At 40.0% G+C, this 25,684-nt stretch overlaps 1 protein-coding gene and 1 pseudogene across 7 annotated transcripts; both read left to right on the top strand.

Moving 5' to 3' along the window:
• Window positions 1–3,969: 3,969 nt before the first annotated feature.
• On the top strand, window positions 3,970–10,873 carry LOC121324309 (annotated as a pseudogene).
• Window positions 10,874–12,091: 1,218 nt separating this feature from the next.
• LOC121324429 (ribosomal protein S6 kinase-like 1) lies at window positions 12,092–24,307 on the top strand. 7 transcript variants are annotated; one of them, XM_041266291.1, is made up of 11 exons: window positions 12,092–12,235; window positions 14,372–14,852; window positions 15,598–15,722; window positions 16,113–16,271; window positions 17,531–17,578; window positions 18,302–18,434; window positions 18,810–20,246; window positions 20,580–20,669; window positions 21,200–21,282; window positions 21,860–21,990; window positions 22,389–24,307. In XM_041266291.1, exons 2-11 carry the CDS (start codon window positions 14,564–14,566, stop codon window positions 22,438–22,440), a joined length of 2,547 nt encoding a protein of 848 aa, XP_041122225.1. In that variant the 5' UTR covers window positions 12,092–12,235; window positions 14,372–14,563; the 3' UTR covers window positions 22,441–24,307. The 7 variants fall into 7 exon arrangements, with proteins under 7 accessions (XP_041122225.1, XP_041122226.1, XP_041122227.1 ...); XM_041266292.1 differs by having other exon boundaries at window positions 12,094–12,235; window positions 14,372–14,825; window positions 21,860–21,955; XM_041266293.1 differs by having other exon boundaries at window positions 12,094–12,235; window positions 16,113–16,211; window positions 21,860–21,955.
• The last annotated feature ends 1,377 nt before the right edge of the window (window positions 24,308–25,684 follow it).

Raw genomic sequence — 25,684 nt, 5'->3', positions numbered from 1 at the left:
CCTTTGACTTCCCCAATATTGCAGCATTCTAAACTGTTTAAAAAAAAGAGGAAATTAAACAGATCCGGGTTTTGAGGACAGTGGCATACTGAGTTTAGCTTTCAATGTCTTGTTATTTCCTTTCTGAGAGAACCAAAGCTGTGTTGTTTTTCATTTCTATGGCAACTTAACAACACGCACAAAAAACTCTTTCTGTTTTGATACCCCAGAACTGGTAACTGTCTCAATGTCTAGATGTATTTTCTGATGAGGGTTCACAAACAGTTAAGCTAGTCAAGAGTTTTAAATCTGGTTCGTTATCAAGTTAGTGAATAAACTTGGCCTGCGACACTGTGACATACATTCTCAATCATGGCCATATTGCATATATTCTGACTACTGCTAAAACAATATTAAATCTAACCAAAAGTAATCGTAATAGATGGGTTATATTGGTTTTATAAATGTTTGACTTGACACTTATGGAAAGCTACGGTAAAGATATGTTCCTGCTGACTCGCCTCCCTGTTGCCCATTGCTGACTGGCTCTGCGGTGTAGAAGATGTAGTCAACTGTAGCCCCGAATCCAGAGTGAAGGGTTGTCACTTCAGGCTGTCCTGTATCACTGAAGTAATGGCTGTACATCGAGGCCAGGTTCAGACCATGCCGGACTGTGTTTCTGAATCGGGGGGGGGGGGGGGGGTGAATATTCAAAATGCTTTAATAAACTACTTGAACACACTGCATCTCCACCACTACCCCACTGTTGCCCAGCTGTTTGCTGATATAGATGTTGTTTTACTGGCTAAAGTTATTACTATCCTGCCACATAGGACATTGCCCCCTTCAGTCATCTATGCAGTGAAAAGGGGACAGTGTAACTGGCCACATATATATATATATATATATATATATATATATATATATATATATATATAAAAAGAAAAAAAAACAGTAGCAAAACTGACAAATAAAGGGACAGCTATATCTGAGCCTGTCTGTATTGGGAAAAGACACAAGGTTAAAACACGCTGCCAGTAACTGAGGAAGTGTTAATCAGGCAATGAAAAACACTGAAGCATTAGATATGTACGGTGTATTGTAAAGGATCCAAGCCTGTGTCATGGGTCAATGCTGCAGTCTAGACACCTTTCCAAAATGTTTTTCAAAACCTGTATACAAATGTCAAATAAACCTTATGGAATGTATTCAGGACTCATTTAATTTGCTTTCTAACAGAACACTACTGCCTTGTTTTACAGAACGATTAGCATTAATCTGGGGCTACTATATGTTACTTTAGGTAAAATAATCTGACGTTTGTAATTATCAGGCTCTGTGAAATCAGACTTATCTTTTAATTAGGTAGCTTGCAGGGGAGGCATTTTCATTAGCACTTTGCTACTAACGAAAATGCATTTTCTTTGTAGTTGCTGCTAATTTCAGTTATTCAAATGTGCTACAGCTCTCAAGAGGTTAAAAAGAAAACATATTCAGGTAATGTATCAGAGACAAGGATCCCCCGAGACCTCATTAAAATCTTTACTTCAGAAGCCAGCATAAGACACTTATTGTCTGACTGGAACATTAACAATTACCAAGATTCTAACCTGACTTCTTCTCACACAGTGAAATAGTGGCAGTTTTCAGTTATTCCAAGTCTGTCTGGCCACAAGGAGGCGTTTCCTTTGGTAAGGTTTATATGCGCAGTCCTCCTGTCCAGAAATCTGAAACACCCATACATAAAAAAATGCTGAATCAAAACCATCATTTGACTATCTAGAGGATTGTATTCTTTAAACATAATGTTTTGTAGGTGGTAAGATCAAAGAAAATAATGATAATATTGTCAGCTTTGAGAACAGGAGGTTATTTGGGTCAGAATGAAAATATAAGCTTATCTTTGTAATGCCAATATTATGTCAACTAGAATACTGTAGGTCTGCCTCATTACTGCTTTCTTCTTCGTACTGCAATCGTATAAAATGAAACGTATGGATACATGCTTATACGTTCAGGTTCTGTGGATACTTGGACACTAGTATGTAACTATTCTTTGTCTGGGATTGTCTGAAGCGGGCAATGGGTAGGTCAGTCTGCCTGTTGAGTTGCACACACAGCATGGATGATAAAAATGTAATCTATAAGGGATGCATGCAGAATTTTTTCACCACTATTTCTTCCTTGAAATCTCCAAGGAGCCTAGTTAGCAAAGCACATTGGTATATAACCATACCATCCAAGTCAGCAGTCCCTGATAATGAAGCTGACCAGTCCGGATAAACTGGTACAGTGGCATGTTGGGAGCAGAGTTGAAATCCCCGCAGAGTAGAACCGGACAGCTCCTGCCCTGCTCCTGCCATGGATCTATCATCTGGTTGATTTCTGCCAGCATTATTGCCAGCTGGGTCAGTTTGACATCGCCTCTCCGAGGACTGAACAAAAGATGAGTGTTGGCAATGCAAATGGGGCTGACCTTCGACCTCTGTCCTCCAACTGCTAGCCCCTCAGTCATCATTGGTTGTAAAAGCACCACAAGTAATCCACATTCAGACGATTTTACACCTGGCGTGAGAATTAACCGAGTATAAAGTAATACCAGCGTCGCTCCAGCTACAATGCTGACTACGGTCACATTGCAAAACAACATGACTGTACAGGGGGGGGAAAGTAGCGCTAATGTTGCTTGTGTTTACCTGTTAACCTGCATATCAAGCGTGATAACAGAAATATAATGTATCAAATTATGCTCCCAATCATCGTCCCACTGGCGACCTTGCGTTTCCTGTTTATTTCTTTTTAGCTAATATTATTTATAACAGCGAAGCACATCCAGCGCGTTTGAGAGGAGGTTATGGCCAGTGTCAAACAGGGCAGAGCTGAAAGCTGAATTTGGGAATCTCAGCGTGCGGTTACAAAGTTGGGTGCATCTTATTATCAAAACCCAAACGATTCTGAATGGATTTTTTTTTCACGCGTTGTTATATTAACGAATAATAAATAATGTGTTCGGAATTGCCCAAAGGCATTCCTGAATTATAAATATTATGTGTGGGTTTTGAATTTACCAATCTAAATCAAACCACGTCTCCAAAAATGTTTAAATGTCACCGTTTTATTTTCTTTGTATTTTTCTCTTACAGTTTTGCCAAATAAATAAAATAATAATAATAAAAAAAATAATAATAATGTGGTGATTTCTGTTTTTTTTATGTGCAATTGTACATATCAATTCATAATTAATACTGTATTCTTAGCGATAATGGTACGCAATAATAAGGTTCCAATATTACAGTGAAATTTGATTTTATAGAACTGGCAAGAAAATGAAGTACCGTAAAGTATAGCACCTCTTTAAATAACCACCAGCAAGAAGTTATTATTCTGTGCCAATCCCACACTCTACTTATCCATATCAAAGCTAGTTAGATTAATCTGGTACCACTGTGCTTGTACAGGGACTTGTCCCTGTGCTATTCAGCGAGTTAGTGGCAGAACTGAAATTTGGAACCTTGAAACAAATATATGGGACGTCTTTGGAACAATGACTCCATGCTACTTTCCACAGGGGCCACACGCATAGTTTATCAGATGCTTTGGGGGTATGGATAGTGACACGTTCTTCTCCAGATTCTAGAATTTTTCAGAATTATGTAGCTATGACAGTAATTAGTTTGTGTTCTGAATACAACAATGGAAGAAGCAGAAAACAGAATGCCAGCAAAGGGTTTCAAACAAAGGTCCAGACCCTGGTGGTATCACATACGATAAGGAAGGTTTTAATGGTAGGTAATATTGTTGCTAATGTGATCATATGTAGATACTGGTCTGTATATTTTATAATGTATATGTCTATGTTTAGTCTTTGCCAGGAACACCCCTTTTAATGAGGCTTGGGTGTCTGTAGGAGCGCACCTGGTTTAATAAATATAAATAATATTGGTTTACCTTTTGTATTGTAACAGTACACTTTCTGCTTTGTGTTTAAATATGCTCCCAGTTACTGGTTGGTAATAATTGCATATGACAGTTGGAACTGTGGCTTTTCTGGAGATGTAATATTGATTGGTTAATTTTAATATTTAAGTTAGAATGATCGTTATTTTAACTGCATTATTATTTATGATTCCTATATAGATTAATATTTAGTTCATTATTTGCACAATGTGTGTAACATGCCCTGTGTTATTTGTAATGCTCCAGTGCATTTTTAATTAAGGAGTCTATGTTAAAGTTTCCCATTACTGTGTATTCTTCTATCTGCAGGTCGAATGTTTCTTTGCTGATACAGTTACCCATGGTATCAGACTCCAAGTAGCTCTTAGTAGCAAACAAAACCTTCCTCAGATAGTTCCCTTCTTAAGTTCCAATAGGAAGATCCATTGCTGAAGTGCACAGTACCTAATATCTGCAACTACACTCTTGCAGATGCTTACCACACAAGGCATTGTGAAGGCACTCAACTCAACGTTGCAAAGAGAAGAAATTTGATGCATTAATATTGTACTGTGCAGGCAGTTTTGTGCATATGTTATTAATATGAAAGTGAAATGGTTTGTCTTGATTATGCAGCACACAACACATACATATCAGCAAAGTTAACACGTTGATTCTACATGTTCACTTGAGCTCTGTTATTTACACAGATTCATGTGTTGTTTTGCACCCAGTAACAAAGCATCACATTTACAGTTATTCACCAGAGTGATAAGAAGATCACAAACCTGGAACTGGAAGATAACCATATACTGGCAGGGGGTGCCAAATACCTGATGGACATGTTAAAGGGAAATTGCTCCATTCAAGATCTGGTAAGCAGTTTTATATAGGTAGTTGATGTATTAGTAAATGTGACTATATCCAATTAAAGCAATAACTTAAACTGTAAAATTAGGAGCACCAATATATGATTAAGAGTCCAAATGGACAACAGCAGGCATGGGTGGTTGCTGAGAGTAGCACATTTGTCCTAGAGAGTCCGATTAGGAACAAGGGGTAAACAAGGCTTGCGCAGTTAGAGAGGTTTAGGTTTTAATTTGTGGGCCACTAGAGGGCGACAAAATTTTAACTGCATTTTAACGACTGCATTTTAATAGAAAATTTGCAAGAATTTATCTATTTCAGTAAAAGTCCTATTTCTCAGAACATGTCTAATACTCACCTGCGGTCTGCTGTTGCTGAACATGTCTCCAAAATGTTACTGGACAACGTCTCCCTGAGATCAATTAAGCTATCAGGTGTGTATCTATTGGTATTCAACACTGCATTTAAAATAGTTCCAATAGCAGTCAGGTTTCATATTCAAAGATGTGTGTTTTGCATGTATTTGAACTGTTGTCGACAGTCACTGTACTTTCAACAGTATTGTTACGGCTTTGTTTCCTTTAATAATATGGAAATTTATCCACCGAACATGATGCCAAGAGCTTTGCAGATGTCTTGTCTGTAAGTATCACCATTTTATGAGGCTTCTGTTAGATAATGAGTTTACTGCCCATTGTCAGCCAGGAATTGTAGCCTCATGACTGATGAGTTGAGCTCTGGATCTTCCTGTGTGTATTACCGGAATATCAGTAAACACCTTGACATGGGAATCTTTATTCTTGGATGGGCCGCATAACGTTTTGCTCCACACTCGTAGTTTTCTATAAAATGTATTTATTTTTTAGAAACAGGTTTTTGGTGTCTCGAATGAATTGAAATGAATCAAATGAAAAAAAAAAGTAGTTTCCTCAGCCACAACAACAGGAAACTACAAGCCAGGCCTGTCCTGTGGTCTGTGGCATGTCTGAGGTGCCACCCCTGATCTCTTTGTTCAGTCCAATTACAGAGTGAAGGAGCTGGACCTGAGCCACAAAGAGTTCTGTGAGAAGGGTGGGGAACACCTTGGTCAGATGTTAGGTAAGAACTGGGTCTCAGAGGACAGGCTGAGAAAGATGCCTGAATGAGGGGCAGCATTCAGTAATATTGTTAAAGCTGGTACCCCTTCCACAATCTATAACAACAGTGACACAAAACTGTGCGTGCAGGTTTGCTTATAGTCTTGTCAGCTGTAGTACATCATGGTAAGAGCATGCCAAAGTGTGGTGTATAGTAAAAGGAGGAAAATGCACAGACCAGCATGGTAAGAATAGAGAAATATACAATAGTAAAGCATGGTAAAATGACAATCCATAGGAAAGCAAGGTAAATATCGGCAAGATGATCATGATAAACATTTATACAGAGGAGGAGTTTACCAACCAATAGTGTAAATAACTATTAAGAATTTTAAGTCAGATGGGTGAAGTGACTTTGCCAGCATCTCTATCCTTCTTGTAAAAGTTTAGTCTGAAACAGTTAATAAGATTTAAGTCATTAACAGATGATGTTGATGCTTCACCTTTTCCTTCAGCTAACAATGAAGGGCTGCATGTCTTAACCTGAGCTGGAACCACCTGCGGATGAAAGGGGCGGTGGCTCTGAGTGCCGGACTCAAAGTAGGAACATGTCTGAATGCAGGGCACCTGGCTGCTGTTTTACCACGGGGGAGGGAGGTTGGGAAAAGGATAAGAAGAAAAGAAAGTGCCTTTGTGTGCTCTTCTTTTAGAATCACAGAAAACCTGTGTGAGCCCCTATCCTTTCTATAACAGCAGTGATGTGCCTGTTGATTCTACAGTGAAACAAATGGCAGAAATTGTACAGATCTGTGGGATAAATGTCCTCTTTCCCATTTTGCAATTCAAGGGTATACATTTTTGGTTTGGTATCTGCAGTTGACATAAACAGATATGTTGAAAAAACTTTAGTTTCTGCAGCTTTATACCTACCACTTAGTGACATAGTGCTTACAATGCCATATAAAACCAAAATATACTTTAAAGTGGTCCTGAAACACATGGAAAACTGGAAGGGAACCTACCTAAAATAATGTAGGAGCTGTCAAATAATGGATTCTTCACCATGACTGATGTCTTCAGTGTTTATCCTCAGGTCAACCTGACTATCAACTCTCCCGACCACTCCTGGAATGGCTTTGGGAATGAAGGCGTGCTAGCGTTGGGAGAGGCTCTTATTGTACCTGGACCTCTCAAGCAACCGTGTGAACAACGAAGGGGCGGGCAGTCTGTGCAAAGGACTGGAGGCCAACGACACGCTGACAGTTTCTGAAGGTGAATGAAAAATGGAATGCCTGCTAGACACTAAGCTGTTGTTGCATGGTTATTTTACAATGTTCTCATGCTTTTCCCATGGTTATACTATGCTTTTACCATGGTTTGCAATGCTTTACCATACTTTGCTATTCTTTACAATACTTATGCAGTAAGAACAGTATGCTTTATTACACTTTATTACACTTTGCTGTGCTTTTACTATGGGAAAACTTTTATAAGGGATAAAAATATCATATAACATTACTGTATGATTCATGGAAAAACAGAGCTAAGGTAGAACTTTATGGGCCCTAAAGGAGTAATGAATCAGGCTTGCAGTTCCAACTTAGACAGGGTGTATTAGTTTGTTTTATAACAGTTTGAAATTATATTCTATAAAAAGGCATGTCTCATACATTGATCTATATCTCTAGAATGCTAGGTAGAATCCCAAGATGATTCTAAATTGTAAAAGTATGCCCGACTGTATGTAAGAAATGCAATGTGTTTTCGTAACCCTCCAGCTGTCTAACAATCCCCTGACTGTGGAAGGGGCCCTGGCCCTGCTCAACTCAGTGAAAAATGCTCCAAAACCAGCCTTGGAGAAGCTCAACATCTCAGTGAGTTCATCTTAAAAGTGCTACTTATTATTCGAACGTGTAGAAGAGAGTGGCGGGCATATTTATTGATTTTATCTTTTTAATTCATTCAGTGGGTTGCCATCCCTTATTAATAAATGCATCAACAGAATTGAAAAACAAGCTGTTGCCAATTTCCTGACTGATAGACACAGCTCACCTTATTCAAAGCATTGCATCACAGGTTTGCTGGTCCTAAACTCAACAATGCAATCTCTGATGAGCTAAGAAATTTGTATTTCTACCTTTGCTTTGTTTGTTCATTGTCTGGTGTCTAGAACATCCTGGTGAATGAAGTGTTTCTACAGCTGCTGGAAAAGACGTATCAGGAAGATTAAAGGCTGGAGGTCATCTTTAGAGGGGTTGGGGGCTTCACTGCCAGGAAACCACAGCAGTGATCCGACTCCATGAAAATGATTCAGGTGGAAGGATAAAAAAGCACGAGAGGTTCCGCTAGAGCTTTGCCTTTGTGGCCTTACAAAAGTGTTGTTTTCATTGGAATGTATTAACAGGCAATGTGTACATTTTTTCTTTGGGTACAACCCCATTGATAAAAGAAAAGGGGGCATAAATCACGTGCTGTTTTGAATGGTCCTCGTACGGAAAGATACATTTATAGAAATATTGATTCTGTTTAAAGGATATAGTGGAAAATTATCGATCAAATATCAGAGAAATGGTTCTTAGAATTATGCCCGCCTTTCAGGCAATTGCTCCTTCTTTTTGTTGGTATTAATGGGCTTTGTAGTTTGTAGGACATGAATATGAAATGTAAAGATGTTCTGTACCGTCATCATTCTTGTCCTTGTGTACTAAACAAGTCTATTTTCTTGACTACAGGATTATTTGGATGAACGCAAGCTACGCCTCTGGGATTTCTTCCGGAACATTGATAAAGACGGATTCATGAAAGTTCCCGTCACCGACTTCAGAAAAGCTGTGTAGGTCAGACTGCACATTTTCACTGCTATTCTCACAAGGTTAAACAAGGCTAGTCCAGTTCTTCAGTAAAGGAGCAGAACAGCCATCTCACAGAAGCCAAACTACTGCAGGTTAGGTCTGATCAGGATTTAGATGTGGTGACATCCACCACCCCTTGAGCCAGAGTGTTAAGGAGGCACTGTGCGATCTGTGGATATCACAGAAGAGCTGGATGTTAACCTGCTCCTGCTCAATCTCAATACTTGTCAATTTAACTAAGAACTACATTCTATATTTGACTTAATTGTTTAATTAAAAACAGTACAACACATTACCTTCCTCATTGTATAATACCCAACAGTGGTATGCTCCCCATTCTCTTATATATAGAATCACGTTTAAAGTAGTTTGCACTGTATTGAATCAATAACATTTCAGCCATTGCCTTTGCTTCTGACTGGACCCAGCCTTTATGCCCGCCAAAACTCAGTCTCCAAAACTCTGGATTGTAAATGACCTCTGATAGGGATTAAGAGTGAAAAGTTCTTGTTAAACACACCAAGCATTTCGTTTTCTCCTGGTCTCATGCCCCACACATTAGATGTCCTACTTTGATCACTTTTTATTTTCTATTTGTCCTCCAGAGGTCGGTAGCTTGCTGACTTTCAAGTTCCTGGGTGAGAAAGGAAGCTGGCTTGGTCACGGGATCGGAGGACGTCCATTGAATCTTCAGGTCTCCTGAGCCATGTAGGGAATTGCTGCGGTGAGGGGAAAAGCGATTGGGCAATCCAAACTGGAAGAAAATCAGGAGGAAAATTACAATTGGACACACTAAATAAAATTAAAAATTAAAAAAGTTTATTGATGCAAATAAATAACTTTCACACAGTGTACATACTTGAGCACGGCACCTACTGCCACCTTTTTGTCTGTTTTTAATTTCATTTGCCGACTTTTTCGTCTCATTTCTCAGAATAAAATGATATTTTCTTTCATTCGGACTAGCTCCCTTCAGCCGTCATAGCCAGCAGGAAGAAGGAACTGTTCATCAGCCTTCTGCCCCCAGTTCACATTCACCAAGGAAAGAAAAAGGAGAGAGATATTTATGGATTATATATCAAGTCTATCAATCTTGAATAAAAGTTCCTTGAGGAATACATTTGCATAACATTACTTCTTCCAGAATTAATTAGCTTAATTCTAAATACTGGTGCACTAAACAAACATTCTTATATTTTTTCCTCTGAAGTTATCATAAGTTTACTATCCACTTGACAACCCTACATATTGCATTCCATGGAAACTTCTCAAAATCACATAGTATACAGTATTTCTAATTTTGGAAACAGCACTTTGCCTTTGGTGATAGATTTTGTCTGCTATAGAAACAAAGGACACTGGCTTAATAAAAGGATAGGGCTTACTGAGAGAATGTAGTAGACATGTGTCTCTTTTGTGTGTACAGTATGTCTATATTCCTTCTTGCCAATTTAATACAGCAGATTGAAAATAACAAAGCTTCCTTGGTGTAATCTATGTGAGAAAGGAAGGACAGCTAATGATCAGAATTAAAGATGGTAATCCACTGAAAAGACCAGCTCAACTACTGCGTGAACATGGATCCACTGTAACTAGTGAAGCAAAAACATAGAAGAACAGGATATAGACTGTAGATCTGCTACAATATATTGGATTATATAATTGATGTGCACTGGTGTTACTGAGGTACAACTGAGATTGGGTAACCTTGTGTTGAAATATCACCAAGCATGTATACAACTCTCTCTGAACCACTAAGAGCACTGTTGTGTGCAGCTCCGGTTCTGAGCCGCTCTCTTCCTGTAATCCCTTGTTGTCCAGCAGCTGCAGAAGCAAGAATCCCGTCAGAAGAAGGAGAAGCAGAAGAGCGACCGCGTGCTCCAAACCTTCCAGAGCGCTGTGGAGGCGGTCACCCCGCGCAGCTCCATGGTGATATCTCCAGGGTTACCGGGGGACTCCAGCTGCTCTCAGCACTTCTCAGCCACGCCCCTCAGCTTGTGGCACCACGTGGTGATACCAAACAGCAGCCGCTACTCCATGCCGAACATGAGCACCAAACACGTTCACCTCCTATCGATTGGCAAAGCAAGACTGCAAAGGGAAAAAGCTAAAACAGTTTCCATTCTAAGAGAGGTGTTCTTTTTTATACCCAAATATTCCTAAATGTAATCCCTATTGTGGTCCAGAACGTAATGTATGTGGTTTATAAAGCAACCTTTGTGTTGGTCAGTCATATCAGATAGTCTTGTTTGGATTTTATTAACCATGGTGGATCTTAATACATTTGTCCTATGAATCCCTGTTGGTATTGATTGACTCCCTAACTAACCTGATTAAATTACACAATACAATGGAAATACAGCACTGTAAGAACCACACCCAAATTACTTGGGATCCCAGTTTGACCTGAGCAAGTCATCCCTAATTATGAGCACCCACTTAATAAGCCATTTACTGTAAAAACCAGTGAACCTTGTAGACAAGTACAGAACGCTCTGCTCTCTCTGCTATAAAGGAACTGTGCCGTATTTGTCCCTGGTTGTCATAGCAATGAAGGAAGGATTTATTTCTTGAGAACATTCATGGCATCACCTGTGTTTTTAAAGGCCTTGTGAAGGTAGTGCATATTTGCAGCACAGGTGCTCACATTAGTTAAGGTGATACAAAGCAGTAGCTATAGAATTATGGGTAATTGGGATATTAAGAGCCAATCAAATATATGTGCATGTATCTTTCATTGTTCCAGTGCTCCAGTAAGCATCTGGAGGTCTAATCAGGGATCTTCATATTCCTTAAACACAGCTGTTCCGTGTTTATTAATATTCTTTACCATACACCATTATTCTTTACAACGCTCACCTATGCTTTACCATATTTACTTTCACTATATTTCATTAAACCTTGCAATGCTTTTACTATGGTGAACTTTGTAAAGGGGATCCTAAAACAGTCTTTTTATAGTCTTAATATCCATTCTGTATTGTATGGCTTGTCTTTTTACAGTCTTAATATCCATTCTGTATTATATGGCTTGTCTTTTTTATTTAAAAAAAAAAAACATTGTACATATTGACTTATTTTTTTTATTTCTTCTTACTACATATTACATACTTGAGAGTTGTATTATCATGGGTGAATTACGGATTATACCAATTATAAAGGGAAACACACACATTAATCCTCACAGAGGTCGAGTCGTTCACCTAATTTGAGGTAACTAAATTATAAGGTTCATGTAGATGATTATTTCTTTATTTACTGCAGTTTTAAAGAAACGCGCTATAATGCCTGCCCACTCTATCGGGTAATGTGACGTGTTGGTACTGTACTGTACAGTGTGGGTGGTTCACAGCAGTTCTGGGAAGGGTGGTCTTGTGTCAGCTTGCTGCTGGTACGCAAACACTGAACGAGAGCAGGTGCAGTTCTCATAGAGAAGGCGTGCGCTGGAATAATTGCGTTTCCACTGCAGGTTCTGTAGTCTTGTCCTGAAACTTGTCAAGAGGTCTTTCATTTCAGCTCAGAGAGGTAAGACAATACCAGATTTACCACATTATTATTTTTAAACACAGAAGAGGTCATTAATTGATTGCGTGTTCGTATTTTTATGTAAAACGAAGATAAATTCTAAACGATATATGTGTGTGTGTGTGCGTGTGTGTGTGTGTGTGTGTGTGTGTGTGTGCATGGGCCGTTATATCAATCCATAAGCAGCAGGTTATACTTCTAAAGATTCTGCTATTGTAGTGACACAGCACTATAACTATGCACCACACTATAAAACACCACAGTACATGCACCTTATAGACAACGAATACTGGCTGTACTGCCACTACAATGCAACCTTTAAAAAATCACCACACTAAGGAATTTAACAAGGGTTTTAAACGTACATGCTAGCTACTGTCAAATTCTAAAATCAGTAATGTATGATCTTTCCGAAACTAGCCTTGTCTCTTAGTGGTTTAATAGCATAGTCTTCAATCACCACCACGTCCTGCAGCTATCAAGTTCCATGCGCACCATCTGGTCACTCCTGAAGTGAGTATGAAGGAAGGACTCTCCTGAGAGACAGTAGGAAAAGGGCTTTGAGGCACAATTGCCATGTGACCTCATACGACTTTCCGTCAAAGCCGCAATTTGTACTATGTCAAGGTATTTCAGTAATGATCATTTTTTTCCTACCAAAGATTTAAATCACATTACCAGAACCCATTCAAAAGTCAATGTGACTTAGTTTTTTTGACTTGTAAAAGTTCCCCATAGTAAAGCATAGCAAAATTTAATCAAGAGGACCTTGTTTACGTCCCACTTTCCAGCTCAGTTTTTAAACAAACATTTGAAACTGTATCAAATATTTAAATTAAAAATACAGGGGTCTGTATAGAAATGGTCTCTGTCTCTTTAAATTGAGTAGCGACCAAGATTGCAGTTGTTTTCAGTCGATGGCAAGAGAATGACATCACCAGCAGCCAATCAGCACACATTATCATCCTTCCCCCCCCCCCCCCCCCCCCCCCCAGTTCTAAGATTTCCTGTGTTTGTACATCCTACCAAGACGCACAGACACACGACAAGCACGAACTGCATTTCAGTTAAGGTACAGTGCGGTATGTTTGCTGTGAATACACTGAATATTGCCATCTTTGAATGGATTAGTTTGGAGGCTAATTTAAAGAGTTCCTGTAGAAGCATTTTGATTGTGTAATTATTGGTGGGGGTGCAATGCGCAGTGTTTGAAATCGAGGTATACGAAACGGGTTTAATCTAAGGTCACACTGTACATAGCAACCTTTAGATTTATCTTGTTATATTGTATTCGCCTTTCTTTGTTGAATGGGTGCAGTGCAGTTTTTTCGGGGGACGATTGGTTGGGTGAAATAGTGGACGAGTTTACGAGGATACTACTTTGCTGTCCAGTTGCAATTCAATTGAAGATGTCGTTTCTCACGTGTGGCTTGTTCCTGGTAGCCTCCCATGCCTTCTACAAATTCCATGTAAACATCTTAACAATTCTCTGAAGTGGAGCGCCACATTATCTCTTTTCCATCAGGAGATGGAATCGTGTCGTCTGGGATCATGGGGTCAGTTCATCTGTAGTCACATAACCCCAGTCATAGCGGATAACACATTTTAAACCCGAGGTTGCAAATTAACAGGCAAAAGAAGCTGAAAATGTGTCTACAGTAAAATAGGTTGGCAGTAGGTGCAGTTCACAGAGGTGTCCACAGACATTACAGTCAGAGCTTTGTGTATTGTTTCAGAGTTCATGAAGTAGACAATATTCTGGGGAACCAAAATAAGATTCATCAGACAGCAGTTTTAATTGTGCAGTTACATTCAAGAACATGTGTGGATCTGTTACATTAGATTAGTATGTTAGTATATTATTTCCAGTTATTATTTATTTTGTTGTTGTTTCAGTACAATGTAGCTTTTGCTTCTGCCAGCCAGGAATGAGGAAGCAGCGACTGTGGTTGGAGAAGCAATGATTCCAGAGGCTAAAGCTTTGCAGAGAAATAACCAAGTTCAATAAATCTAGATACAGGTTATTAGATTCAGACACATGTTTTCTCATGCTGAGATTTGTAACCTGATTTTTATAATGCAATGCATTTATTGTAAATAATTCATTGTATTGTTGTATCTTTGCATGGCTTGCAGAATGACAAGCTGGGGACTTGACAAGCCTCCCATCCAACTCCTCATTGGATCAGTATTGTAAGCAAATAAATGAAACTCGATTATTTTGGTACTTGCAAATCAAGAGTTTCATTTGCCAGTCCGTGTTGTCCCTGAGAGAAGGTGTGACAATGTGGAGGCAGCTGGGACCAGTACCATGACCCTGCCCACACCATGCACCAGGCGTTGGGGGAGCCGCAGGACGCAGATCCCCGCGGCAGGGCTCTGTACCAGGCCAGATTATACCTGGAGCAGATCAGGAGCCGAGTCTCCGCAAGCAGGCAGGACGTCAAGCCGGCCATGGCCAAGCGGGATTACCTGGTGGATGCTGCCAAACAGATCCGCATGGCGCTGGACCGGGAGATCAGTGAAGACTACGAGGCTGCATTTAACTACTACAAGAACGGGGTTGACCTCTTGTTAAAGGGGGTGCAAGGTACAGCGTTGCAACGGCTTTCTGGGGGTAAGGGGGTCTTATTATAGAGATGTTTCAAGATAAACTTAGCAAAGACCACTGTGTCTACTGGAGGAACCTTACCACTTCATTGTCCTTGATCCTTGGTTGGTGAGAAATGAAGTCCCTGTGACCCCAGATCCACAAGCTGTGACAAAATCATTGCAGGAATCAATAGGGTTTGTGTTGGATCAGGCTTTGAAAGTTGGAGGATCAAAGACCATGGAATGAATGGGGCGTCACTAGAGTCTCAGAGGGAGTTACTGCCCTAGTAGGCGATACAAACTCAGATTCACTTGACTCTTAGTCCTTTGTTTTAAACCGCTATATTGTCTGCAGGATTACCATTTCACTGCAGAGGCTTAACCTACTGTATGACCATGCTAATGATGCAGGTCACATGCTTTTTCACGTACTCATTTCAGTTCCTGTTTACAAACTGTTTGGAAAAAGAGATGCTGGTATGTTGTTTAAAAGAATAACACACCTGTAGTTCCTTTTAGTTTTGGAGGTTGGGCAGGTGGGATGTGTATGTGACCTATCAACTGTCATTAGATTTTCTTAGGAAAGCAGAACTTTTTTTGTACTATTTGTGGTTGGGATTTCTGTTTCATATGCTAGATATATCCTTCTGAAAGGTAGAAAAGTAGGAAGTGGTATCTATGTCTGGACCACCAAGAGGATGCACTGGCTAACACTGCGTGCTTCAGGCAGCTCAAGGAAAGAACTATTTATTTCTCTTGATCCATTGCAGTTGACCCAAACAAGGAGCGCAGGGAAGCAGTGAAACGGAAGACCACCCAGTACCTGAAACGAGCCGAGGAAATCTTCAACTCGCACCTGCAGGGGAGTCTGGGCAACGCAGACTCCAAATCCAGGGTATGGAGATCGGCTCTCAGAGCTGTCTCTGGCAGTTCATATGCAGCATGTCTGCCTTGTTAAATCACTTGAATATAAAGGGAATCCGTGGTCTGTTCAGCAGATGTGAATACCACCACTGAGATCATTGAAATGTGTGTGCCAAGGTAATGAGAATCAGACACTTAACAGGGCAGGGGATTTCTGTCTGAAGGGTGGCAGTATTTAAGTCAACCACTGTTGAGATCAGTGGATTAGCCCACCCTTTCTTTTTTGTGCCTGTGGTATGGCCAAACCCTGTACGCAGTGTCACAGCTTAAAGACACTGCATCTATTGGTAGCAGCTTGAAGACTGTTTTTGTGACCGGAGTCCAGCTCGCTTCAGTGACAAACATGCGTCTCTCTTTTCAGAGTCAGGGATTCAGTAGCCTGAGGTTTCGAGCAATCCGAACCCTCAGCTCACCCGTGGAAGACCTGAAGATGTACAAGGTCACCGGGGTCATTGACAAGGTAACTCATGAAAAGCCACAATACCGTGAACCGAAACCAAGCTGCTCGATTAAACAAAAGGTTATTGGATTTATTTTTTTTTTTTTTTGGTTCAATTGAAAACCATGCAGACACACAGGATGGTTAGGCAAGAGAAATGAAGGCAATTCATAAATCTCAAGATTCAAGCTTTGATGAAGCAAGTGGTGTTTAGTAGTGGAAGTCTCTTATGGAAAGCTGTATTGCATTTTGAAATCTTGCTGTGCTTCATTGGAAGCCTGAAGAAACAGATTGCAAGAGTTTCCGTCTCGGTCAGTTGCCAGCAGCTTTGGACTCGTGTCATGGGACTGCACTTGGAGTTCCTCTTAATGCCTGCCTGGATTTAACAATCTTCCATTGTTTAAGTAACAATAGTTGGTTGGTGCCAAAAACACTTACTTTGATGTCACATTTACTGCTGGAAAGAAGTAGCGTACGTAAGTGAAATGAGGGCTAATTTAGTATTTATTTTGATATGTTCCTTTTTACAGGGATATACAGGAGGCTTTGTTGCTGTACACAAAATAATGCTACTTAAACACAGCAACATAAAGCTGTCATATTTTAGAGGGTTTGCTTGGCACTGCATAACCACTGCCTTCACATTCTGTCGTTCCATACTTGTTTGTGCATTGACGCGGTGTGGTCTGTAGTGTTGCATGGTGATTCAGACTGGTTGCCTGTCCTGAGCATTGAACAAATCATCTGGGTTTAACAATACACTCATGAGAACCGTTGGAAGAAATCTGGGCTAAACCAGCATGACAACCCCCCTGAGACACAGCCTGCTGAAAGACGGGAGATCAACATCCTCCAAACTGAAACACGCAGTTCAATAAAAGAGCTTTGCATCGTCTGTTATATAGCCTTTACTATAGACACAGGGATTACACAGGCAGCGCATCTGATGGACACCTGTGTGAAATAAATAGCAACTTGGAACATGTAATGGGTGCAGTCTAAAAATAACGTGTGCTGAAGATTGCAGTGTATTGTGAGGCAGCCCGCTTTGCATTTTAACTCCAAGCAATAGTGGTGGTGATTAAGTCTGAGAAAAGACACAGGAAGCACCTGTTTGGGTTATGTTGTAACTGATATTATTATATTATTACTGGTAGAAATGATTTAGAGGAAGCCAGGATTGGATCACCATTTCAGTTCTCTCTTTCAAAGCTTTTAGGTTCGTTTGACCTACCTTCTTTGTGCTTGTGACTTTCCGTGAATTAAAATAGCTTTTAGAGTAACAGAGAAATGCTTTCACCTCTTTAAATAATAACGTTTACTCTTTGTTTGTTTCTTAGGTGCTCATGGTCCAGAACCCAACCACAAAGGAGGTGTTTGTTGTCAAAGTAGGTATCAAATCCATGGGTCACTTGTTAAGTTACTGTAAAAAAAAAAAATCAAATAGGTTCTGTGTGGAAGAACTTTGAACATAAAAAACAGTTAAAGCATTGCATAATTCACAGGTCAGTTTGAATTGTGTTTAAAAATATAGAAGCAGATATATAGAAACTATATATAATCACATATTCTTCCATCACCCCCTCCCTCATCTTGTAGTTTCATTTTGCTTTTGTCACAAACCTTGTTATCCTCTGTTACTTGTCACGCAGTTCCCTGTGATCTATTTTTAATCTGAGATGCCAGGAAATGTGCTTTTGACCTTCACAGTATCTATTGGCTCATCTTCCTTAGGGAGTATGAATCAGCAATCGATTGCATGAACTTGAGTAACAAAGCTGTCGGCTTAGATTTCAGAGGCTTTGACTGAGCAGTGGGTCTACTGGATCAGCATAAATAAGGTGTTGCGCGAATGGAACTGACAGTCTTTGCTATTCGGCTGAAGGAAGGCACCTGATTGGCAGGTGCTTATCGTATCCAAGACAACAGAAATGATTGATTCATTAAGGAACAGTAACAGGAGTGATAATCCTTTAGGCTGTTCTTCCACCAGTTAGAGACGATAATCACTGAGGAATAGTCACATATCTCTCCAGAAAATGTTCTTTGTCATGCTGTCCTGGCTGCCCATGGGGGAACGAGTATTTTCCCTTTTTTTTTTTTTTTACTAGATCCTCCCCAAGTCTAGCTGGAAAAGCCGTGAGAACCAGACCATAATTCCCCAGGGCGTGCCGTTTATGGTGCGGCTTCTGAGATACTCCATCAGTGAGGATTCAGTCTTCCTTCACCTGGAACATATACAAGGTGAGAATAAACTGGAACTGTCTGATCTGTACTGCCTGGTCTGAATTAAATGCAGACACGCCCACATTTAAAGACCACTTCTGTAGTGAGCTCTTTATTGAATGTTCATTTATTTCCAATTTAAATCACCTGTATTATACAAAGACCACCTTTTTATATAAAGACCCCTTTTTAGATGGTTATTACAAGATGGCTTAACCATATTAATTACTGTCAGTATTTATGAGTTGAACTTAATTTCAGTAACGCAAAAGCCTTTTTTCTCCAGACAATTTGATTATTGTATTGCTGCTGCTGGGTTATAAACAGAGCCCCTTTTAATATAAACTCTGTATCTGCTGTGTGACTTTCTCTTTGTTTCTCTTGCTCATTTAGGTGTGAGACTCTTTTCTCAAATTCACAAAGCCAGTGCTGAGAGGGTGAAAGAGTACCCTGAGTGCTGCAGTCCCTCTCACAGAAAGATTAAGCTGAAGAACAGCTACACTGCACCAACGCTGAGGTTTGATTTTGAGGAAAGCAGCAGATTAACACCAAACAAAATGACCGGAATTACAGAGGACTTGGTGCACTATTCTGACACAGAACCCCAGACAGAAGGCCAGTCGGAGGGCTTCAACGCTGGAGATGCTGGGTGTCTGCTCTGCAGCAAGCATAATGAAATGAGTGAGCACTCGCAACACTGTCTTTGCTCGGAATGCTATACTGGAATGGTAATGAAGACTGATTTTATACCAGCAAACAGCAGAGTACAATTCCATAGGAACCAGAGCAACCTGTTAGAATCTCAGGAATATATTGCCCACCAACCAGATGTGAACACCAGAGACAAACCTAATGGGGCACTGAAAGTTGCTTCCATCAATCTGATAAGCACTGAATCTTGTATTGAATTTAATAAATACAAGACTGTAAATACTAACCCTTTGGCAAATGAAGTACCTCAGACAACTGCAACATCAGTACAAAGCTTCAATTCTGAGATGGCCTGTGAAAGCCAGTTGGTGTGTGAGACTGTGACACTGAAACTGGAGGAGGATTTCTCTGACCCCCCAGTGCAAACTTGGATGGAAAGTGGCCGCGGTGCGTTGGCCACTGAAGGCACTTCCAAAGTCTCTAGTACAGCCAGGAGGCCTGGTGCAGTAACTGGCCAGTACCTCACAGTGCAGGATGAGGAGGGGGGAGAGAACTTGAGTAACACTGCTGCCAACCAACAGGAAAGGACAGAAGGGCGTACTGAATGCTTGGCACCCATCAGAGTAGATTCTTCTAATGTGGATTCAGCAAACATAATGATAGGTGCGTCCTCAGGGAACAGGCAGGGCCTGATGAAGTTACCCATTCACAATGCTGTTTACCAGGTCTGGACAGACCAGGACCCAGCAATCCCCAGTGTAAAGGACCCCCAGGTGACCTCGACCAAGGTCAAGGGCCAGGAAGAGGAAGAGGACTGGGAACTGTTAAGTCCTCTGAACAGAGAGAGCGGGGCCTTCCCAGTGACCGGGCAGGTAGAGGTGCTGCCGTGTGTCTTGAGAGGAGCTGGATCCAAAGCCTCTGAGCTTCTTAAGAATGGATATTGTAGCAACAGCCTGTCTCCTGCATCCGATTTGCACATTGAAGTGGACGGTTGGTGTCTGCTGCCCAATTTCCTCTCCAGGCAGACCTCTGAAAAGCCCAAGCAAGGCCCCAGGGGCCTCTCTGAAGACCAGGCCCGGCTGTGGGTGGCCCAGATTCTGTTGGCTTTGGAAAGCCTTCATGAGCAGGGGATTGTGTGCAGGGACCTGAATCCCAAGAACTTGCTGCTGGATAGCTGTGGTCAGTACCCGGTAGATGATGTGTGTAGATGGATCTTACTGGACCACAGCAAGCCTTTACGTGTGTAGTCTGTTTTGAGTGCCCAGTGAAATTCATTTACCAATATTTAACTCCCTTATCTGAGCACCAGGTTTTTGAAGTCACACTTCAAAAATGAGTTAAAACACTGTTCAAATTAAAATAGAATAGTATTTTATTAGTTTGCATATTTATTTATATATATTTTTTAAAGGATATGATTTTAATTCTTATCAACTTCCTAAAATTGTAAATGTTTAACAAAACATGCATAGACTGGTTTGAAAGTTTCCTGTTTTTTTGTTTTGTTTTTAGGACGAGTTCGCTTAACATACTTTGGCCAGTGGGTTGAAGTTCAGTCCCAGACCAGCAGCAAAGCAATGGAAGACATGTACTGTGCACCAGGTAATACACTTATGAAGATACGCCTGACAGATGCTGAATTCAAGTTAAAGTTATATATATATATATATATATATATATATATATATATATAATATATATATATATAATATATATATATATATATAAATATAAATATTGATGGAAAGCTAAAAAAAATATATTGAAAGGAAAAGCCCTGACACTGATATGGCACCAGGATAACCTTCATACAGATGACTACAAATGACAACAGTGCCATCTAGTGATACAACAATGCACAGTAATTGGGTTGCATGCTGCAGCCCTCTTTGAGATGAAAGGATTTGCAAAGTGCAGAGCAGTCTTACGTATTTTGTCCTCTGCCAGCGTTTTTGAAAGGATGAAGCAAGGGTATTAGGATAGTCTTGCTTCTTTTTAGACGCTTACATTGGTGTTTGTATGTCCAGGTCATTTCCTCAATCTTTGGAACCAGTTCCCCTCTGGGCAAGAGGTATGTGCTACCTTTAGAGTCATTAAAAAAATAAAAAAAAATAAAATGTTTTTCTTTTCAGAAGTGGGTGGTGTTTGTGAAGTCACGGAAGCTTGTGATTGGTGGAGCTTGGGTGCTTTGTTGTATGAGCTCCTTACTGGAATGGTAAATAAACAGTTTTTTTTTTTCTTATGCTGCTTCTGCTCTGCTGTTACATTGCAATATCAGACCCCATTTTATACATTTTCTACCAGTATGACTTTCATACCACAACTATACATACAGTATATGGCAGTAAATGTGTCATTATCACTGTCAAAATGACTTCACAAATTTATGTTTGTTATGTGCAGTGTGGCAGCACTCTGTTTGACCCTCCTTACTCAAATAGCTCAAGATGCAGTCCACTATTGATAGTGTAGTGTCAGATGTTATCAATCAGTGTGCTGTGGAAATCCACTAAAAGTTAATGTTTCATTCATGCATGTGTGGATATTGTTGGTTTCCTTCTACCTGGTCTGTTTCTGTTATCTTAGAACCATTCCACCAGAGTCCAGACTTCAATTCTGTCAAACCCATTCTGTTAACCCAAGGGCTACCCACAGTACCATGTACTTTACATGTAACTGCTCTCTGTCACGGTCCACTCCACAAATGTTATTGAAATAGCCTATGCTGTGGTTCTCCCCCTAACAGGCTGTGTACTAACTCCCCTCTCCCCTGCCCCACTCTCTACCCCCAGTCCTTGAAGCAGTGCCACCCCTCTGGCATCCTCCCTCACACCCAACTCCACCTCCCAGACTACCTGAGCACCGCAGCAGCCTCCCTGCTGACCGAGGTGAGGCAAGGGCCATCGCTGGCTTCATCTGTTAGGTTGTTGAGTATTATTTTACATTAAGTGCATGTTTTATCGTAGACCGTAGAGATGCAAGATATGCATTTGTTGGTATCCCCATGCAGGAAATAGTCTAACATACCACTCTTTGTGACTTCATTGGATAATATTTGGGGTACTACTGCATTTGTGGGACAGGATTGCTCATTACAGTCTTATTTAAAGATCGATTATCTATTCAAAGATACCAAGGTATTTAGAAAGCAAAGGGTCAGAGCGAGAAGAAAGGCAACACAGATTACTCCCCTTAGTTATATTAATTTACACAAGAGTCATCTGTATTTTGAAAATGGATCTAGACAAGACATTTCTATCCTGTACTGCCCTGTACCATGCAATAACCCACTGTGCTGTTCTGCTCCCCGTGCATCTCCAGCTCCTGCAGTTCGATGCTGGATACCGGCTGGGCTCTGGAGGAGGGGGTGTGAGTGACATCAAGGGCCATCCGTTTTTCAGCACTGTCCCCTGGCAGAAGCTGAGTGGGTAACCCTCAGCGAGAGAGCACCCACAGGACCCAACACATTTGCACTGATGAAGGAACACAGAGCCTAATAGACCTCTAGAATCCCTGAACTGGCAGCTGGAAATGAAATATAAAATGTAGCCAGGTATCTGAGCACCGTGTGCATGGTTAATAGAATGAGAAATGCAAATGGCGGCATACAAGAATGTTTTAGAAATGGAATCCAACCAATTTTGGGAACGGGGAACAACAGTATGGTATTGCGTACTGCGTGCAATGGGGTGAGGTCAAACACCAAAACACTACCATGGATATTCGACTATGCTACAGGCATTCTAATTCACTGACTTCCCTCAAAAATGAGGATCACTCCCTTCTGTTCAAAAAGATTTATCCTCTGCTTAGCAGTCCCAGAAAGGGTAAAAAACGGGATGCTACCTGCTGAGGCATCACACTCCACTGTTGTGTTTATTTTACCCTTCTACATCAACCAGCAACACCAACTTTCAATACCTTGTGATCACCCAATCTAGGAATTGTTACTCCAAGAAGACTCTTTTTTTGTCAGGGATAGCTCAGATCATTTAATTATATTACAACCTCACAATATGAAGTAACGTCAAAGTGTCAAAAAGACTGGTTTTAAATCTGTTTTTTATCTTTTATCCAGAGCCTCCATTGTTATTTAAACTGATCTCCCAGTCTTGTTTGGGATGATGCTATATTGTAAAGAGCTGGTAAAATGGAGGCAGCTTTCTCTTTTCTAAGCATGCAAAGGGGAGGGGCTTGAGAACCCTTCCTGGGTAGAATGGTGCGCAGTTGTTTTTGTTTTACAAGCATCTAACGTATAAACTGACAAACCTTACAATAACAATTGATAACACACTGTATCACCAAGATGAAATTAAAGGAATGAAATAGCAATTACATGTATGTTTCTGTTATTGAAAAGTCTACAGATCAGAAAGTAGAACTTCAAAGGCAATGGAAGCCCTGCACTTGGATTTTAGTACTTTTTTTGTTGTTGCCTAAAATATTCTGTATAGTTCAAAATAACCTTGTCAGATATTATTAAAGTGTTGTTCCATACCTGCTAGGATAATCATATTTAAAATGTAGACAAACTTTTGCCACCCAGCGTATTGTGAAAATGTTTTGTTGGACAGGCAATTTTGCTCTATGCGGAGTCCACTTTAGCGGGTGAGAGTGGGGGAAGTAGATGTAATGTAGAGTACACTTAGCAACTAAGAGTCTTTGTTCAGCAAATGTATTGTGTACACACTGCAGGTCATTTAGAGATGTCGGTAGAAAGCGTTGGTGTTTGTCGTCTGTCAAGGCACGCGCGACTCGCTTGCTGGTTTATGTAACTGTGTGATGTAATAACTGTTCACTTTTATTAGTCATTCAATGGCTGTGTATTTTTATAAATGATTTGTTTTGTGTTTAACGCTAGACACTGAAAAATGCACAGAAGGACAGAGGCATGCATCTATGAAGTTGGGTTTTAAAAATACACTGGAAGAGTTTCAGTAAGGTTTTAGTCCCCTTGCCTCCAAAATGAAGTAAAAGATGCAGACCAAGTAAGGATGCTCAGAAACGTAATTGTAGAATTTGGCCAATATAGAGATACGTGACCAGAAGTGTGCTTCTTTAAATCAGGTGGCACTAGACTCCTTCCAAACTCATATCTCTACACATAATACAATGTTTTACTCCTTATGCTACAAAATGATATCGTGAAAGTCTACAGAAAACCGTAACAGTAATACAGTATTTCATGTTAGATTTTGAAATATCACATTTTTCAATTTGCCAGTTTTTCGTTAAGTACATGGGAAAACTACAAAGCAGTAATGGTTAACATAACATTATACAGCAGGTTTCATTCGACTATGAATCAATGTTAGTTAATTCTATATGGAAATGCGAAACATTTGGCCATTTTATATATATATATATATATATATATATATATATATATATATATATATATATATAAGGTGGTGTTAGTTGGAATTTCTGTGATCATAATTGGGAGCATAAAATGCAATGTTACACAAAAAAAAAAAAAATCTACCTATTCCAGCAGAATAAATTCAAATATTTCATTTCAGCCATTCTTCCTACCTTTTCACATGTTGTTCAGGTATGGCTTGTGGGCAAGCGTTGCATTTAATTCTGGCAGGATATCATTGTTGCTCTCCCCCCCCCCCAATAGGAAGTATAGAGGCCTTATAAGGCTTAGCATACTGAATGAGTCTTTTGTTTTGGGTAAATGTAGCTTCTCTACAGCATGCATACTTAAAGGTTATTTTGATAACAATATGGTTATTCTTAAATGGGGATCAGATGCACAAACTCCGTCTGATGGTTTACTCTTGACAACAAAACATGTAGTCCTTATGTTCAGCAAATGTTTTTTGTAAACACTTAGGCACATTTAAAAAAATGTAAGGATAAAACGTTAGTGTTTGTTGGGAGTCTGCAAAGCAGCTAAGTGTATTTGTGTTTTTTTTTTTTTTCCCCCCCGAAAAATCTGTTGTAGAATAAACAGACCCTTTTAGTGAAATTATAAGACACAAGTACTTTTATTTCAGTATGAGCTGTGCCAGTTTATAAATGTTACTGTATAAGCTACAGACTGTGCATTTTATTATAACCTAGTTTTGTTTTATTTCTGGTTTTACAGTGTGAAGAAAGAGTATGCATGTATAATTTAGAAAGCAATTTCTGGACATTGTATTCTGTACTTACTTTTCTTTTGCCACATTCTATGCCATAAACTTAAACAGGGATTTCCCATGACCTTCCAAACTATTATAGCTCTGTGAACGGTCATCAGCAGCAGCATGACCTCCAGCCTTGTCCCAGTTTATTAAACCAGCTTCAAAATACAGTGGGGCCCAAAAATATGGAAGCAGTTCCTCATTTTCATTCTGGGAGAATTCCTGTGAAGTGAAACATTTTTGGGATAAAAGGCTTTTTTTGGGGGGGGGGACGGACAATGACGACATTTCAAATTCCTTTCCCTTAAAAAATATGCATATGTGTGCTCAGTTTGTGATCTGGTACATTCTCAAAAGGCAGGCATCTGTACAATTTCAGATCTTTTTTCATTTCATACTACAGGTCTTGTGTACTTTTTAGACTTGAAACTGCAAAACAATACACACAACAGTGACCAGAAAATCGCTTATGCAATATATTTT

Source organism: Polyodon spathula, chromosome 12 (assembly GCF_017654505.1).
Source record: "Polyodon spathula isolate WHYD16114869_AA chromosome 12, ASM1765450v1, whole genome shotgun sequence".
NCBI lineage: Eukaryota > Metazoa > Chordata > Actinopteri > Acipenseriformes > Polyodontidae > Polyodon > Polyodon spathula.
Note: the sequence above shows the minus strand (reverse complement) of the source record. Positions and strands in the feature narration are given on the sequence as shown.

Coding starts and splice junctions, on each gene's coding strand:
- LOC121324429 (XM_041266289.1), top strand. CDS start 14,564: ATGCACCAGGCGTTGGGGGAGCCGCAGGACGCAGATCCCCGCGGCAGG. Junction 15,723..16,112: donor ACGCAGACTCCAAATCCAGG/GTATGGAGATCG, acceptor CTCTCTTTTCAG/AGTCAGGGATTCAGTAGCCT. Junction 21,956..22,388: donor CAGCCTCCCTGCTGACCGAG/GTGAGGCAAGGG, acceptor GTGCATCTCCAG/CTCCTGCAGTTCGATGCTGG.